The sequence below is a fragment of the Cyprinodon tularosa genome, unplaced genomic scaffold (assembly GCF_016077235.1).
Source record: "Cyprinodon tularosa strain WSP-4 unplaced genomic scaffold, ASM1607723v1 ctg715, whole genome shotgun sequence".
Classification (NCBI taxonomy): Eukaryota; Metazoa; Chordata; class Actinopteri; order Cyprinodontiformes; family Cyprinodontidae; genus Cyprinodon; species Cyprinodon tularosa.
The window spans coordinates 108,626-125,712 of NW_024039469.1; the positions used below are offsets into that span (position 1 = coordinate 108,626).

At 41.1% G+C, this 17,087-nt stretch overlaps 2 protein-coding genes across 2 annotated transcripts in view; one reads left to right on the plus strand and one right to left on the minus strand.

The window, feature by feature from the left end:
- adgrf3b (adhesion G protein-coupled receptor F3b) overlaps positions 1 to 1,251 on the plus strand; it is a 20,088-nt gene extending 18,837 nt beyond the window's left edge. The window contains exon 18 of the mRNA XM_038269004.1: positions 675 to 1,251. The gene's annotated coding sequence lies outside the window, so the exon portion shown is untranslated. The remainder of the gene's footprint in view (positions 1 to 674) is intronic.
- Positions 1,252 to 14,689, minus strand: mep1a.2 (meprin A, alpha (PABA peptide hydrolase), tandem duplicate 2). The gene is made up of 14 exons (XM_038269007.1): positions 14,530 to 14,689; positions 14,416 to 14,440; positions 14,277 to 14,330; positions 14,155 to 14,189; positions 14,000 to 14,075; positions 13,793 to 13,910; positions 13,519 to 13,694; positions 7,709 to 7,930; positions 6,506 to 6,652; positions 6,182 to 6,397; positions 5,512 to 5,958; positions 3,640 to 3,813; positions 3,382 to 3,555; positions 1,252 to 1,487 (listed from the first exon to the last, which is right to left on the minus strand). Exons 1-13 carry the CDS (start codon positions 14,605 to 14,607, stop codon positions 3,425 to 3,427), a joined length of 1,899 nt encoding a protein of 632 aa, XP_038124935.1. The 5' UTR covers positions 14,608 to 14,689; the 3' UTR covers positions 1,252 to 1,487; positions 3,382 to 3,424.
- Between the last annotated feature and the right edge of the window lie 2,398 nt (positions 14,690 to 17,087).

Here is a 17,087-nt window from a genome sequence, read left to right on the forward strand (position 1 = left end):
TGAACCCCAGTCGGCCTCGGCAGATGGCCGCTCACACTGAGCCTGGTTCTGCTGGAGGTTTCTTCCTGTTAAAAGGGAGTTTTTCCTCTCCACTGTTGCTACAAGCATGCTTAGTGTGAGGGATTGTATTTGAGTCAATGAGTCAATGCAATCAACTGGTTTTCCTTAGATAGAAAACTTTGAATCAATCTGACTGTACGATCTGGTGAACTGTAAAGTGCCTTGAGATGACATGTGTTGTGAATTGGCGCTATAGAAATAAACTGAATTGAATTCAACTTTTGCAAAAAGAGGATGAATAAATTAATTTCTGTAAGATGTTGATTAGTTTGGACAGTTATATGAACAAAAAAAAATGTTCTTAACCTAATGAGAAGATTATAGAAAATAGATTGCTACTTTTACTGACTGTAGTTCTGGAAATTCACTGCAACGCCATAAAGGAAGAAAAAAAAACAGTGGAGCCACAATTTTCTGACCCCTGCCTTAGAATCACATAGCGGTCCGTATTCGTACCATATCCTTGAGAACAAAGGCATTACGCACTTATCATTTAATTAAAGAACTCAGTTAATGATTCCCATTGTGTTGCAACAAAATGAAACCTTTGAGCTTTTAAAGGTTACAGTAACTCTTCAGTATTCCCACTAAATGCTTTAATCTGTGTGTTACAGACTGTGGAGGCAGAGAGAGCAGCGCTGATGTCTGAAGCTTCCCTGGCATCCCAGGAGGCAAGAAGTTTGCATTCTGCTTTTGGTCCTCGGACTGATACATATGTGTAGCTGATTGATCTAACAAAAACATTAAATATAATCGAAAGCTTATCAAGTAGAAGACTGATATTTGAGTAGCAGTGAGGTGATTGAATTTACAAAAATATATGGTAGACATACATTCTATTTTTGTCATTGTCAGACATAAATCACCAACATTGTCGAGGGTAGGGCAGATATATATATAGATTTTCCTTATTATATTTTTTGAAAAATAAAGCAAATAGCAAAACATGATTATTTAGCTGTAAGTAGAGGATTTAAAATACAAACAGCAACTAAGCAGATTTACTTTCTGTTCCAAGCCACTGTATATAGAACAATTAATCATTTATCAAATCATTTCTGTTTGTGGTCCTTTAATGATAAAAATGTTAACTCACATAGTTTGAGAAGAGGTGTAAGCTGTATACAATGCTTGTATATGTCTGTATTTATTAGACATTGTAGTGAAATAAAGATTAATTTAGAAATGAAAGCTCTGTCATACACTTTTATTGTGTTTAAATTGTGGCATGCAGTTATTTTACAATAGAATTGGAAGAAAAAAAACAAAGTGTATTTCTTTTATCTTTTGAATAAGGAAGGAAAACTTGTAAATCCTCTAAAATGGGTTGGTGTGAGGTCTTCCAATGGACAGCATTAGAAATACTGCTTCTGCTACACCACATTAGAGATAGGAGGATAAATCACAGCGGAGTAGATGGTGAACACCTGAAAAAGAGATAAGGCATCTGAGTTTTTGTTCATCTTTGTTCCCCTTCTGGTTTCCCTCCTTGAAATGCAGAGACCAAATAAGTGCACTCTATGGAAATTAGAGTACAGCCTTGTGTAACACGGTTGGCAAGAGCAACAAACAAATAGTTGTGGCACAGAGAAACAAAAAGGCGCTGTTTCTATGACGCAGTAAAATAATCATGTAGACAAAAAAGGTATAGACAGAATAACATTTCTTTTATCCAATTAAGGTGGCTTATATAACGCTGGTTCTTAAAAGCCAGTGTTGCCTTTTAGATCCAGTCTTGCTCTGACCCTCAGGTCATGGTGAGCTGAAAGCCAAGTATATCATATTTGATACATGAGCTGTTGAGACCTCCACATCATGAGTTAAATATTTTTTGTTCTCGAAAACCCTCATTCACACAATCAGACATATGTAGTGAACAAAAAAACGCCCAAAGATATGCCCAATGTTTTAAAATTAATGTAAGCCTCATTTGTCAGGAAGTTCAATGACAACTCTAAAACAATTATTTAATGGTCTAGGCTTTAAAGGGTTAAGCAGGGATACTGCTTAAAGCTGCAGGAGAGTAGCTCTGGAGGACCTTGGCTGGAGATCACTGACATACTGGATATGGGACCACTGGTGCATCATGTGTTTTCTGTTTTGTTCAAAAGTTGTGTAGTTAATAAGTTTGGTTAATGGTTATAATGTTAATGTCTCTCAGCGAGAGATAAAGAGAGAGAGGGAGACAGCGATGTTTTTATGATCTAAATTTGACTGCAGGATTCTGCTTTTGCATTTCTTCTGATACATCTCTGTAGTTTATATATTTGTACTGGCCTTTTTTACTTTCTGTTTTATTTTAGGATCTGTCTACCACTGTGTGCTGTCAGCTTTTTACTTCCTGTAACCCTGCTGTATCTGTTTCTGAGGTTGTTTTGCCATTTTTTGCCAACTCCAGCTGATATTTAATCAAAACCTATAAAATTAGATTTTAGTTTTTGTATCGTATAGCATTGTTCATTCTCATTTCCCTTCAGATCGCGGCTTCTTCAACAACTTTGGCTCCTTAAAGATGATTCGTTTCATTGTATTCATTGCAGTTAACAAAAACAATCATTAACAAAAGCCAACAGCCTCCATTGAGCCAATATCAGCCTGACCTTTCAAGCTTCAGTTTCCAGGTTCTCTCGTGGGGTCGAGAGGGAAAGTTCTTGTATTTCTTTGTAGGGGTTGAGATCAGACCAATTCACAGGGTATCTTCAATTATTGCCAATTTTCCCTGATCCTCTGAGTCAATTCTTAATGGTCTGTCCACAAGTAAAAAGTAAGGACGGTGGACTTGCTGTCTGTCTACTCTCACAATCAAAATGTCTTTATTCTCATTATTAAAACATATTTGATATAATGCCACTATGGCCTAAATGGCATACTAACCAAATTCTAATATTTAAGTTCCTGCATCCTCATAATTATCCTCTGGTGCTTCATCAAATACTCAGGTCACCCAACCAGGACTCCTTGTAAGATCTGGATCTCTTCAGGTCTTCCACCTGAAAGCATCTTGTTTGATCTCTGAATCACAGGGTTCTAGCCTGATCTCTGTTTTGGGCTTATTTTCAAGGAATTCCGAAAGTTATCTAAAGTTTCAAGCTAAAATCATTGCATCATAGTGTAATAGATGCTCCATTTGAAATAAAATATAAACTGGTATTGACTGCAGCAGCAGAATACTTGGGATTTATTCTCTTTTTTTCTCCTAAGCCTCCATAAAATGATTTAAAAAAAAAAACTTTTATGTAGAGTATTAGTTTAAATAATACTTAATACAAATACCAATCACAGTCTGATATTTTTATTTTTCCGAGTAGAAAACACACAAACCTTAACAAGGCTTTTCCAGCAGCCTCCACACACATGCCTTAGTTTAAACCATAGCTGCCTCCCTCTGCTTTGAGGGTTCCTGTCTGATTTCTTCCCCTTGCACTGGATCTGAAAGGTCTTTGGGTTGAGCTGAACGTTCTACCGGTACCTCAGTCTTAATCAGGTGGGTCAAATCTGGAGATGTGAGAGTTAAAAGTAGGTTTAAGATTTTATGTTCAAAACATATACACCTTGGAATGTGTGGTTTTAACCCATTACCATTGAAGTCAGCAGTTATAATAAGATCATCATTCTTGAGAAAGTTCCTCCGCTGGAGGTGGCTGTGAGAAATAAATGTGCTCCATCCATAGTCCACACTTCGGAAGCACTGGCAACTCTCGTCCCAAACTGCTCCAGACGCGGTAGTCGGCTTGCCAAATCTGGTATTATTATCTAAGGTGAAAATTGGTAAAGACAGAAATCAAGCTTGGATTGCACAGAAAACCTCATACTTTAGTCATATCTGTCCAGAAATTCCTTTGAAAAAGGTGATGCTGGCCAATAAGTGAAATTATTGCCATAACAACTGATAAACCTTTTGAACCTAAATTTCCATAAAAAATGCATTACAGAGCTGTGGAATATAAAAGCAAACCAGTATAAATCAGAGAATATAATTTTTTTTTTTTTTAGCTGAAGTCTCTTGAACAAGCAGTGTGAGTCAATTTAATTTTTTTTAATATATTTAATATTTTTTATAATCTGGCAATAAAAATTAGGTATCTATTATTTTATTTTGGTTTTGTGAAGTCAAATTATATTATATTGTATCCATTTTACCAGACATAAAAGACATATTTTACTGTGAAGGTTGCAAATAAGAGTCCAATAGCTAAGAGATATGATAAGATATGATAAGATATGATTTTGAAGCCCAAAATTTCCTAGCAGATCTTGAACTTGTCATTCAACAAACAACCATGCAGTTTCTGTTAATCAGCATAGGGCTGCACAGTAGTTTAAAATAGAGCCCATGGTAAGGGATGTAGTTGATCATCTCTTTCCCTGAATGTTATGCATATCGAGGCATTTGGTCAGTTATTTAAACATTAAAAATGACAACAAGATTCTTTCCCTGAGTGTTTATTATTTTTTCTGCAATTTTTGCTTTGCAACAGATGCAGGTTACAACCTTAGAAAAGGTCCTAAATGAAAAAGATTGAAGTTTGACCCAACTTACTATTGCAGAATTTGTCAGAAACAAACAATATGGATTTTCTGTGTGAACATTGAAATTGTTTTCAAGATCGGCATCACCTAAACATGGTCGAAGTTAAGTTCTATGATCACAGTTTCATCAAGCATAATAGTCTGAATAAAATTAACAAAATTATTTCGGTAATAAATCCTACCTTAACATTTTCAAAGGAATTGCACTTAGTTAATACTTAGGAATAGCGTTTTTTCTAAACAAACACAAGGTTTTGTTGGGCTACTGTATAAAACCTCAAACTCAACGCTATTCCTGACATTTTGAATTGAAAAAGCTTCCTGGATGGAAAGCAAAACATCTTCAAAATTGGAAACAAAGTCCAGTAGATTGTTTTAATATTCTTCTTTTATTTTTGGAATACCCACAAAGTTCTAAAGGAATTATTACATCATATACTTGTGTATAGGAGACTTTTAAATGTTTGAAAAAACTTAATACTGGACATTTAAATTTGTATCCATGCATGGCTAATTTTGGAAAAAAACACCAATGCTGAAGTATTACCTGCTCGTTAGTTAGCTGAACTTCTTAACTCTGAGACCAGTTAATGGCACTTATGACAATTTTAGCTAACAATGTTATCCTTAATCATGATGCATTTATTTATTTATTTGTTTGTTTGTTTAAACATGGAACACAACCAAATCGATAAAGTAATCTCAGTAATTTGAGTTTTTACTGATTTAATTAAGTTTCTTTCAGCTTGGAAACTTTTATGGTTTTTAGTTACCCTCTATAAATAGCATGAATTCAGATTGTCATATCATATTCCACTTTTTTGTTTTATCTGTAATTAAATCAACAAATCTCATGGACCTATCGCATAAGCGAATCTAGCAGTTGAAGTTGTACCATAAAATTGTCAATCCTCTGCCTACCTGTAGTGAAGCTTCTTGTAGACGACATCCTCAGAGTAACATCTGGGTGCTGGTCTAGAGCTACAACTGTGGCCTGCCTGTTTTCAGCAGGCCATTGCATCACTCCATCATTTTCTCCACTGCAGAGATGCACGCAAACACCAACATAGTCTGGGTATGAACTATGTCTTCCATTAGGGTAAAGACTGACTCCAAAAGAGTAGCCCTCAGAGTTATAAACACATTTGCTTTTTACAGCAGTGCCGAGGGGTGTTGTAGCAAGAACTTTTGAAAAGTTGGGGATTTGCCAAACAAGACTGGGACAGACAGTCTCAGTGAGAGTGATGTCATCGATTAAGATGGCGCCTGTGGAGCTTGTTGATCCTCTGGTTCCTTGGAAGATGTAACGGAACTTATGGGTCATCTTAAGATTCACATAAGCTACTTTCCAGGCATCATCACCTTCACCTGAGAAACAAGTTATTGAAGTAATGGTTAGTTTTTCCAGGCATATTCTAAACTCAGTTATTTGTTATTGACCTTCCTAATTGGTAAATGGTAAATGGCCTGTACTTATACAGCACTTTTTCAAGTCAGGAGACTTAACCAAAGCGCTTTACACTACATTCAGTCATTCATCTAGTCACACACACACTGATTTGACCGAGCTCAGGACTCAAGTGTGGTATACCTGTAATGGTGTGAATTTTTGTTAAGGTGTTCACAGCCCCTGTCCCATCATCACTTCTGACCCATACCAACAGTTTGTCCCCAGCTGCCCCGGTCATCTTGTAGAAAAACTGGAGACACTGTTCTTTTCTCTTTGGATAGAGGATACGGGACTCCAGCAGGGCAGTGTTGCCTGCTGCACCGGAAGATGCATCAAACTTCATAAAGTAGCCTGAATCTGAAATAGATTATTCCTTATCAAGTGAAAATTGTATTTTATGTGTTTTTTTTCTTAGTTTTAATATTCAGTTATATGCTTTTTATGATTATAAAACCTGTGTAGCACCTCTACAGCGTCCCACTAGGGTATGATCTTCATCACTTGGACTGCTCAGCGTCTGGACCCAGTCTGCGTTGTCATCCTCATTCTGGATCATTCCACAGATGTTTATGAGCTCAAAGGAGCACTGATCCAAGAGAGTATGTGATTCAGCTGAAACATGATTGATATAAAACAAAATACAATCTTATTAAGGCTGGAACCCCATAAAAAATACATACAATTACTTCATTCTATATATATTTATAGATATAAAGTTAAGCAATTATATATTTTTAACTCTCTTTTTTTAAAGGAATTTATTATTTAATTCATAATTTAAAATGTGTTTTAAGTATTTAATAGCATTTAAATAGTCTAATGGTAAATTAATTATAATATTGATAATATGACTGATTATAAATAATTTATTAAATGTTAAATCTGCTTATTTCATGGTACATTTATTAATTTTTAAGGGACATTCACCTTTACTTGTTTCATTATATATTTTAGTGACACCTCAGAGATCCCTTCCCCACGTTGGGGAACAAACCATCAGCAGGCAATGTGATCCAAGTTTTAAAACTTTGCAGCCTATGTCAGCACTAGTTTTCTCACCTCAGCATCCTGAACACGGGATGACAAATTTTATAAATGATTCTGATTTTTTTTTAAATCTATATCTTGAAGAACCTCAGGAACAGTGGATAGACCCTTAAACTATCAGCCCAAGATGGTCAGGCAAGGGTTAAGAGGAATAAAATAAGATGCAGTTGTATAAAATGGGGTGCATCGTCTATCATATTTTTTTCTATGTAGGTTTTCATTTTATTTTATGATATTTAGAGCATTATATATTTACCAAATATATCGACAAGACTGGTAAGTTTTGAAACAGAATGACAGCAGTGTATTCCCTTTGCAAGGAAGGATTTAGAAAATAAATTACAGTCAATCGCTAGATATTAAAAAGCAGAAATAAAAAAAAATTTTGGTCATTTTTATCCAAATTAAATATAACAAAAGGACATTTATTCTAAATGAACATTTTAGATGATCAAACATTTGTTCTCCAATCTATAAATATTTCTGTGGTGTCTTTGCAGCTTCAAATTACACAGATATAACAACGGAGAGAATCCAAGCATTGTGAAAAACTGGTACAGATCTTTGACGAACAATAAACATCAGCATATCTTTAATACGGCATCTAGTAGGAATACCCACCACAGTCATACATGCGGTTCAGCCTGGTGATGTCTACTTCACTGAAGTCCAGCCGCTGACCAATGACATCATTGAAGTATGGTATGGAGGTTGTAATTGTGGGGACACTTTCATTCTTGTTAAAGGAAAACGGCCTGTAGTGCATGATGGATTCATAGTCGTACGGGGTGTTCAAATCAGTGATGAAGTCATCATCATATTTGTTGAAATTGTGCTGCTTCCCTGTTGGAACAGAGTTACATTATCACCAACGTGGAGGAATGTTTATAAAAGATCAGCAGATAAAGTTGAAAAATAGACTAAAGTTCCATTGGAAGCCAGACCACCTAGTTTGCATATGGAAGTGTATACCTAAATACAGTTTTGAAACACTGCAGAACAGGTATTGTAAGATTCTAAGCTATGTTTGAAATAATGCCATAAGCTGCATTTTAATTTTTAATTTCTTTTTTTTGCCTTTTAGCAATGTCATTCTGAAAAAAAGCGAGATCGAAGTGCATAACATACACGTATTAATGTTTTACCACTAATCTTCTGAAATGTTGCATTTAAACTAACACTATTTAAATGATATGAGAAAGCTCTAGCAACTTAATACTCTCTGAACACCACAACGTTCTGGTTAAAAAAGAAAGTCAGTTTGTGTTTCCACACTTTTTGTGCACCACAACAGCACTTTTTTTTAATCTGAAAACATTGTAAAAACTCCCAGTCTCGACTCTAATGTAGACAGAAAAATGTGTGTTGGTAAGCATGTGCATCTTGTTGTGTTTCCAAGAACACACTGCCAACTAATGGAGTGACAGAGACATTACAATAAAAAGTTTTGAATAGTGTTTTGTGCAGACGTTGAAAAATTGTCCCTTTGTGATGGATTGCTGTAATGTGCACCGGGCCTCAAGTACCGTATGCAGTTTGGAGACTTGACAAATTTTGAAGTGAGCTAATCCACACACATTTTTTACCTCTGCATTAAGTTACATATTGCTAATTAAGACGTTCAATATCAGCATCCAAATAAAAAAGTCACTGGTAGGAAAAGAAAAAAGCAAGATAAGCCCTAGTGTCACGATTTGGTGGTGTTGGTAGAGGACCCAAATGCAGAGACGAGTTGGTTGAGATGAATTTAAGTGTTTTAATGGGCTTTCAGGTTCTGAGGCAGGAGGTAAACAGGCTCAGAGGCAGGAGTCAAAAAATCCAACAAAAATATCTTCAGAACCAGAATCTAGGAAACATCAGGGAAAAACCAAAACTAAGAACCAGGAAGAGACAAGGAGGGACAACAGAGAACTGACCAGAGGTTTGATGAGATGTAAGACGAGGATCCAGCAAACAAGAACTGAAGAGGGAGGGTTTTTAAAGGGGACAGAGACAAGGAGAGAGCTGATGAGGAAATTGGCAACAGGTGCTAGCAGCACAGAGAAAACAGCAAGGGAGGACAGAGCAGAGAACAGAGCTAGGGATAGAGGACACAAGAGGGCAGCAGAGGACAACAAATGGAAAACCTGGAGGACAGGAACTAACAAGAAAACAAAATAATAATTAGACATTAAAACAAGAAGCAAAGTAAGACTGAATACTCTAAATAAACATAACAAAACCAAGACTGTGACAGTACCCCCCACTTAAGGGCGGATCCCAGACGCCCTAAAATGTCCAGAAACAAAAACAACCCACCCAGGGTGGGCGGAGGGGGAACCAGGAAGGAGGGCACGAAAACAAAACAGAGTCCAAAAAACAACCCACCCAGGGTGGGCGAGGGCAACAAAAAGTCTCTGGAGGCAGACGAAGAAGAGTCTCTGGAGGCCGGCCGCGGGGCCGGAGGCGAAGAAGAGTCTCTGGAGGCCGGCCGCGGGGCCAGAGGCGAAGAAGAGTCTCTGGAGGCCGGCCGCGGGGCCGGAGGCGAAGAAGAGTCTCTGGAGGCCGGCCGCGGGGCCGGAGGCGAAGAAGAGTCTCTGGAGGCCGGCCGCGGGGCCGGAGGCGAAGAAGAGTCTCTGGAGGCCGGCCGCGGGGCCGGAGGCGAGGCAGACGCTCTGGAGGCCGGCTGCGGGGCTGGAGATGAAGCAGAGTCCTTGGTGACCGGCCGCGGGGCCGGGGGCACGGCAGACGTTCAGGTGGCAGGCCGTTGGTCAGGCAACGAAGGGGGACCATTGGAGGACGATGTCTCCGTTGCAGCAGGAACCTCGGAGGAGAACGACGTCTCCGTTGCAGCAGGATCCTCGGAGGAGGACGACGTCTCCGTTGCAGCAGGAACCTCGGAGGAGGACGACGTCTCCGTTGCAGCAGGAACCTCGGAGGAGGACGACGTCTCCGTTGCAGCAGGAACCTCGGAGGAGGACGACGTCTCCGTTGCAGCAGGAACCTCGGAGGAGGACGACGTCTCCGTTTCAACAGCTCAGCAACAGTCTCTGAGGGGACCGCGGACCGCGGCTCTGGAACAGGGTCTCGAGGAGGCCGTCAGCTGCGGCTCAGGAACTGGAGCAGGAGGGGTCGCCGACTGCGGCTCAGAAACAGCCTCTGAGGTGGCCGCCGACTGCGGCTCAGGAACAGCCTCTGAGGTGGCCGCCGACTGCGGCTCAGGAACAGCCTCTGAGGTGGCCGCCGACTGCGGCTCAGGAACAGCCTCTGAGGTGGCCGCCGACTGCGGCCCAGGAACAGAGGGGCCCGCCGATTGCAGCCCCTGGACAGGAACAGAGGGGCCCGCCGATTGCGGCCCCTGGACAGGAACAGAGGGGCCCGCCGATTGCGGCTCCACCTCAGGAACAGGGGAGCCCGCCGGTTGCGGCTCCACCTCAGGAACAGGGGAGCCCGCCGGTTGCGGCTCCACCTCAGGAACAGGGGAGCCCGCCGGTTGCGGCTCACCCTCAGGAACGGAGGAGACCACCGACTGTGGCTCCACACCAAGAACGGAGGAGACCACCGACTGTGGCTCCACATCCAGCATGGAGGAAACTGCCCATGGCGGCACAGGTTCAGTCTCTGAGGTGGCTTGAAGTGCCCGCAGAGGGCTCTTGGCGGTTTGGGGCACCCGCTGAGGCGTATCTTCACTAACCCCGATCTCAGAAGCCTTTCGAAAAGTATGCAGAGCAGGCTCAGGGGTCTCTGGACGGCACAGAGCAGGCTCAGGGGTCTCTGGACGGCACAGAGCAGGCTCAGGGGTCTCTGGACGGCACAGAGCAGGCTCAGGGGTCTCTGGACGGCACAGAGCAGGCTCAGGGGTCTCTGGACGGCACAGAGCAGGCTCAGGGGTCTCTGGACGGCACAGAGCAGGCTCAGGGGTCTCTGGACGGCACAGAGCAGGCTCAGGGGTCTCTGGACGGCACAGAGCAGGCTCAGGGGTCTCTGGACGGCACAGAGCAGGCTCAGGGGTCTCTGGACGGCACAGAGCAGGCTCAGGGGTCTCTGGACGGTACAGAGCAGGCTCAGGGGTCTCTGGACGGCACAGAGCAGGCTCAGGGGTCTCTGGACGGCACAGAGCGTGCTTACGGCGATGCCGTCTCTTACATCGGGGGGTCTTAGAAACTGGGCTAATGGGTTCTGGTTTTACGCTAACTGGTTTGGAAATGGATTCATACGCTAAACTGGTTGGTATGTGAACTGGTTCTGAGGCTAGAAAATCAGGCGAAGTAACTGGCTCTAAAACTAAGGGGAAAGATATACTAAAGTGATCAGAAGCTAGGTTTGCAGGTTCACTAACTGGTTCTGACTCAAGGCTAACAGGTCTGCTAACGGGTTCGGATGCTAAGCTAACTGGTTTACTGACTGATTCTGGCTGGGGAGGAGAGATACGAGGTGGCATAAACGGGAAAAGATCATCTCTATCCCCATAATAGAAATTCCAGAGATCAGACTCCTGAATGTGGGGAGCTCTGACTGTCTGGGGTTTTATGGCTAGAGAAGCAGCAACGCTAACTGGAGAACCAGAATTACTTCCGGGTTCTGGCGCTAATGATTCTGGAATGCTAATGGGCTGAAAAACAGGAGATGCATGAATGATGGCGGGTTCTGAAGCTAGTGGAACGAAAACGCTACCGGGCTCTGGAACTAAAGGAAGAGAAGTGTTAACAGAAACTGGAGAAACAGGGTGACTGACGGACTCTAAAGCTAAAGGAACTGGTAAGCTAACTGGTTCTGAGGCTGGACCACTTCCGGGTCCTGAAGCTGGATGGCTAACGTGAGCTGGAGAAAACGGAATGCTGGCAGACTCAGAGGCTAGAGAAACAGGAAAAGAATCTGGTTCTGATCTGGGATCTGACTGATGGAGAGCTCTAGCTGCAGGGGTTTTGATAAGTGGCGTGAGTTTGAGTTTTCTGACCGAGGGAACAATCTGCTGATCTAACAGGTGCTTACTGGGACGGAATAGACTGACCTGGTGAGGAAGAGGACTGAGACCTGCTGCTGGCTGAACAACAGAGAGAGTGGAGGGGTCAGGCTGACCCACTGGAGATGGAAAGGCCTTCTTGCCCCGGCGGCGGTTCCTACGCCTGGAAGAGGCAGAAGGCAGAGGCGAACCAGCAGCTGCAGCAGATGGAGGCTCGGATTCGGAGGTTGGTGGAAGCTGAGTTATGTCTCGGAGTGGTGGTTTGGGTGGTAAAGGTTTATTGTGTAGCTGAGCAAAAGCATCCTGTATATTCCACTCAGCTACAGCAATGTAACCAGTTTGGAGAAAAAAGTCACGGAAGTCAGGTAATTTTTCCAGTTTCTCATTTACCTGCCTTGCTGCACTCACCCGCTTCCAAGGTGGGCTGATCAGAGGTAGGCTGTCCAATGTAGAGATGAGCAGAGAAAGAAAATCTCTTATTTTATTTGGGTCTGCTGGGTCCATGCTGTGGGCTGGATCCTTCTGTCACGATTTGGTGGTGTTGGTAGAGGACCCAAATGCAGAGACGAGTTGGTTGAGATGAATTTAAGTGTTTTAATGGGCTTTCAGGTTCTGAGGCAGGAGGTAAACAGGCTCAGAGGCAGGAGTCAAAAAATCCAACAAAAATATCTTCAGAACCAGAATCTAGGAAACATCAGGGAAAAACCAAAACTAAGAACCAGGAAGAGACAAGGAGGGACAACAGAGAACTGACCAGAGGTTTGATGAGATGTAAGACGAGGATCCAGCAAACAAGAACTGAAGAGGGAGGGTTTTTAAAGGGGACAGAGACAAGGAGAGAGCTGATGAGGAAATTGGCAACAGGTGCTAGCAGCACAGAGAAAACAGCAAGGGAGGACAGAGCAGAGAACAGAACTAGGGATAGAGGACACAAGAGGGCAGCAGAGGACAACAAATGGAAAACCTGGAGGACAGGAACTAACAAGAAAACAAAATAATAATTAGACATTAAAACAAGAAGCAAAGTAAGACTGAATACTCTAAATAAACATAACAAAACCAAGACTGTGACACCTAGTTAGTTGCAGTATCCTAACAGTCATGGCTACAGATACCACAGCAACAAGTAATATCATTAATAACACTGATTTGAATCTGTTAATATAGAGAAATGCAATGATCATTATCCTAATATGCACCCAAACTATTAATGTTATTTAGGCTAGTTGACAAATATTTGCATGCAAACCAAAAGGGGAGACAATGTGAACAGGCACACCGTGATGTTGTTGGCTACGTGCATAATTATTGCCATTGGTTATATATATACTGCATACCTAATGCAACTCTAGAACCTGTGAATGAAATGAAACGATTAAAAAAGTAGTTAAACTGAAATTCAGCTAAATTTGTTTGAAAAGACACTCAGCTTCTTCTCTGCTAAAATGAAGAAACAAAACGTAGTAAAGCTGAGAGGACAGACACCCACCTTCCTCTATCTCATCCCACCAGATTTGGACATAATCATCCCGATCTGAACGAGACTGCTCATGGTAGAAGCCCAAAGCATGGAGAAGCTCATGTTCTACTACAGCCTTGGTGTCACACCCCTGTCCAATGGACACATTCTGGCCTTTTCCGTCATCTCCGACATATGACCAGCAACTGCATGGTTAATGTTGGAAGCACCAAATCAACATAAAAAGCTTGTGGTTTACCATTGGTGCAAAAATGTAGGCATCAACCTTGCTTCAGTGTCTCACCCGGAAAGCTTGACGAACGATATGTATGTGGACTCTCCTTCATAGGGTTTAAAGTCCACACAGGATCTCAAGCGGTATTCCTCAAATGCTTGGAGGATTACACCCTTAGCATTCAGCTCTAAATGTCAAAAGAGAAATTAAACAGAAAATCAGCACCTTTTTATTAAATTATCAGCTGGCAATTTGCATTAAATGTGCACAGTATACCTAAGGAATCTGTCAAGATGTAAGGTATGGGAAACTTCCATCTTCTCGTCTCATCAGTGATGGCATTTCTTTTGGGCTGTGCAACAAAAGGCATACTTTGAAAGCTAAAATTTGAGTTTTCAGTGAAAACTTTTAATGCAATCTTTTGCACTTACATTGACGGCGATGTCTCCCTCAAACAGATCTAATCCTGAATATCACGAATAAAAATTAAAGTAATTAATAAATAATTAAAGCTAATACACTGCATCTGTGCATGAATTATAAATAGAAATACCTCTGTTAATATCAAGAATGTCATCTCTCAATTCACCAGGATCTGCCTCATCATCTAAAGAATAAAGTCAGTGTTAGAGCAAAAAGATAGCAACCAAAACGTCTAATTTTTATGAAGAATAAGGTTTAAAAAGACCAACCGGTTAATAGTGGAGCAGCCTGCACCTATAGCAAACAAGCTCTTCTTAATAAAAACTCTGAACCAAAACAAAAATATTATCAGCCTCATATAAAGAACTGAAATCACACATTACCTTCAACAGGACAAACACTCCAATCAGAAGGGAAATTGTCTTTAAATCTCCCCCAGACCCCATGTTGATCAGGGACATGATTCTGTCTGACTGCAGTGTGGAAAACAGCCATCAAAAAAAGTGCATAACAAGAACTTTAATCAGGGCTGTTATTGTAATGAGTAACAGATTTTACTTGTGTCCTTGCTGGAGCTGCTACAGCTGACACGGCATGTTTAGGTGATAAAACAATAAACTGTATGTTATGAAATGAAGATGAGCACAAAACCCTGACAGAGTCTTATGAAAGCATTTTGATAGCCAAAAACCTAAAAAAAAAAAAAAAAGGGGCAACGCAAAGAAAAACACTCTTATCTGATAAGATAAATTTAAACTTTAAACTCTTACATTACATGATCGATTAAACTAAAACAAGCAACAACTTGATAAAAGTTAAAAAGGCCTTGGTGCGTGTTTTCAATTGGGGGGTTATCAGTTAAATCTGTCAAGGTGCCGACATGGCAGGCATTAACAGCTTCAACCACTGACAGATTCATTTTATCACCTGATCATCTAATGTTAAAAACATTAACATTTTGGCACAGTTTACTAAAAAGGTGCCAAAACTGTGTCAAATGGGATTTTCACCTTATTAAAGAGAAAAAAAGGTTAAATAAAACAGCTGATTTTCTTTGTAAGACTCACTCTGCATATGACAGAGCGTTTGATCATGACTGTTTATCTTGAACTGTGTTTTGAGCAGCTCATAGGGTGAACTTAAAGGTCACTACTCCTTATAATCTTCGTTATGTACAGAAATTGCAACACCTAAACACAGCTTTAAATAAATGCAATAGGTTGCTATGAAGGTATAGCTGCAGTTTCAGAGGGTAGCAGCAGCAGTGCAACAATAATATATCTATGCTCTGTACATAAAAGGTTTTCCTTATCTGTGCAGTCTAATCTAACTTTATTTGTTTATTTTCATTTTATTGTCCTTTATGCTTTCATTTGCCTGTTGGTTTTGCCATTGACACAACTAAGTTTCCCCAAATTTCTATTCTAGCTAAAGCTCAGACTGGATGAAGACCACCTGAGAAAAGAAGTCAGCTGTCAGGATCCCAGTTTTTGTGTTTGTCTGTTTGTCTTGTCTTTTGTGTTTCTCCCTTCCACCACCAGGAGGCGCCTGGCTCCGGTTCGCCTCCTCACACACCTGCAATTTGTTGCCTCATCACCAGAATGTTCTTAAGCTGCTGGTTGCCACTAATTCGACGTCAGTGTTTGCCAGTTTGGGGTACTCTAGCCAAGCCTTGTTTATGCTGAGTCTAATCTGAGTTTTTGCATTTTGAGTTTTTGTCCTCTAGCCAAGCTGAGATCACTCTCTGAGTAAGGAAGTCATCTTCACCACGACCCGTTCAAGTACCACAGGAAAACTGAGTTGCAACCAGCAGCTGCATCATTCCACTCCGTCTGAGTTCTGGGTAAACACTGTTCCGCCCTCCACTGAATCAATCAAACTCTGGAAGACCAACACACAGACTGCACTCTACGTGTCTCTTCTTCTCTGAAAACTTTCCGGCTGAGCAGAGTTCGGAGGAACTCTGCACCGAACTCATATACTCTTCAATAAAACCTGTTGAACTTTTATACTGTGTCTCTCTGTTTGGCTTTGCTGCATGTGGGTCCAAGCCCTTAAAAAAATCATGACACAAGCAGCACTAATGAATGGCGATCTATATAAATATGAACCTTCCCTCCAGTAGTCTTTAGAAGCCTCCGTTCTTCCAGGTTTAAGTTTGATTCATAATCCAATCATTTCATCCGCCCCCTTTTTCCGCCTAATTTGAAAAAGTCCCACATCATAATGATACCAACACCATGTTTCACCCTGAAAAGGATATGTTTATGGTAAATTTTTGCCTTTACACATAATATTCTAAAACTTGGCTTAAACGATTTTTTGGCCACATCTCACCCTAGAAACTAACCCTAACCCTGTCCAAATGTTCTTCGTTTACTTTACAGTTTTGAGCTACTTTGCTGATCTATAGCATAAATTCTCAATTAAATTATGGTAGTTTTTGAAAACAGTTTCCATACATACCTTGTATAGCTGATTGGATTATTATTTCTGTTGTTGCTACATTTCTAAAAGTACTGATTAAAGGCATTTGCTAAATGGATTTTGAATGTACTTTAAGACAGGGGTAAATGTGTTGGTTCCATTCTTTCTTGAAGTAGTTTTACTGACCTCTGACTGGTCATTTATTGTTACATTTCCTCAAAGCCGCCATGAAAAACACTAAACCCCTTGAACAGCACTTCTTTTAGGGTGTATTCACCTTTTTTTTTTTTTTTTTGGCAATAGCGGCTCGTTTTTTCGACAGTAGGCTGACAGGAAATGTGGTAGGAGAGAGGGGAGAGACATGCGGCAAAGGACCACAGGTTGGCCGAGTCGAGGACTGAGGCCTCCGTACATGGGTCATGCACACTAACCACTACGCCACCTGCACGCCCGGGTGTATTCACCTAGCTGAAGCTACTAAACATGTCAGCTATTTATACAGAAAAAAACCATA

What these genes read in the sequence shown, in the direction of transcription:
- mep1a.2 (XM_038269007.1), bottom strand. Translation starts at nt 14,607, where the DNA reads ATGTCCCTGATCAACATGGGGTCTGGGGGAGATTTAAAGACAATTTCC. An exon ending in GTGGGATGAGATAGAGGAAG is followed by an intron (nt 7,931 to 13,518) that starts GTGGGTGTCTGT and finishes CTGTTCCAACAG; the next exon opens with GGAAGCAGCACAATTTCAAC. An exon ending in GAACCGCATGTATGACTGTG is followed by an intron (nt 6,653 to 7,708) that starts GTGGGTATTCCT and finishes ATCATGTTTCAG; the next exon opens with CTGAATCACATACTCTCTTG.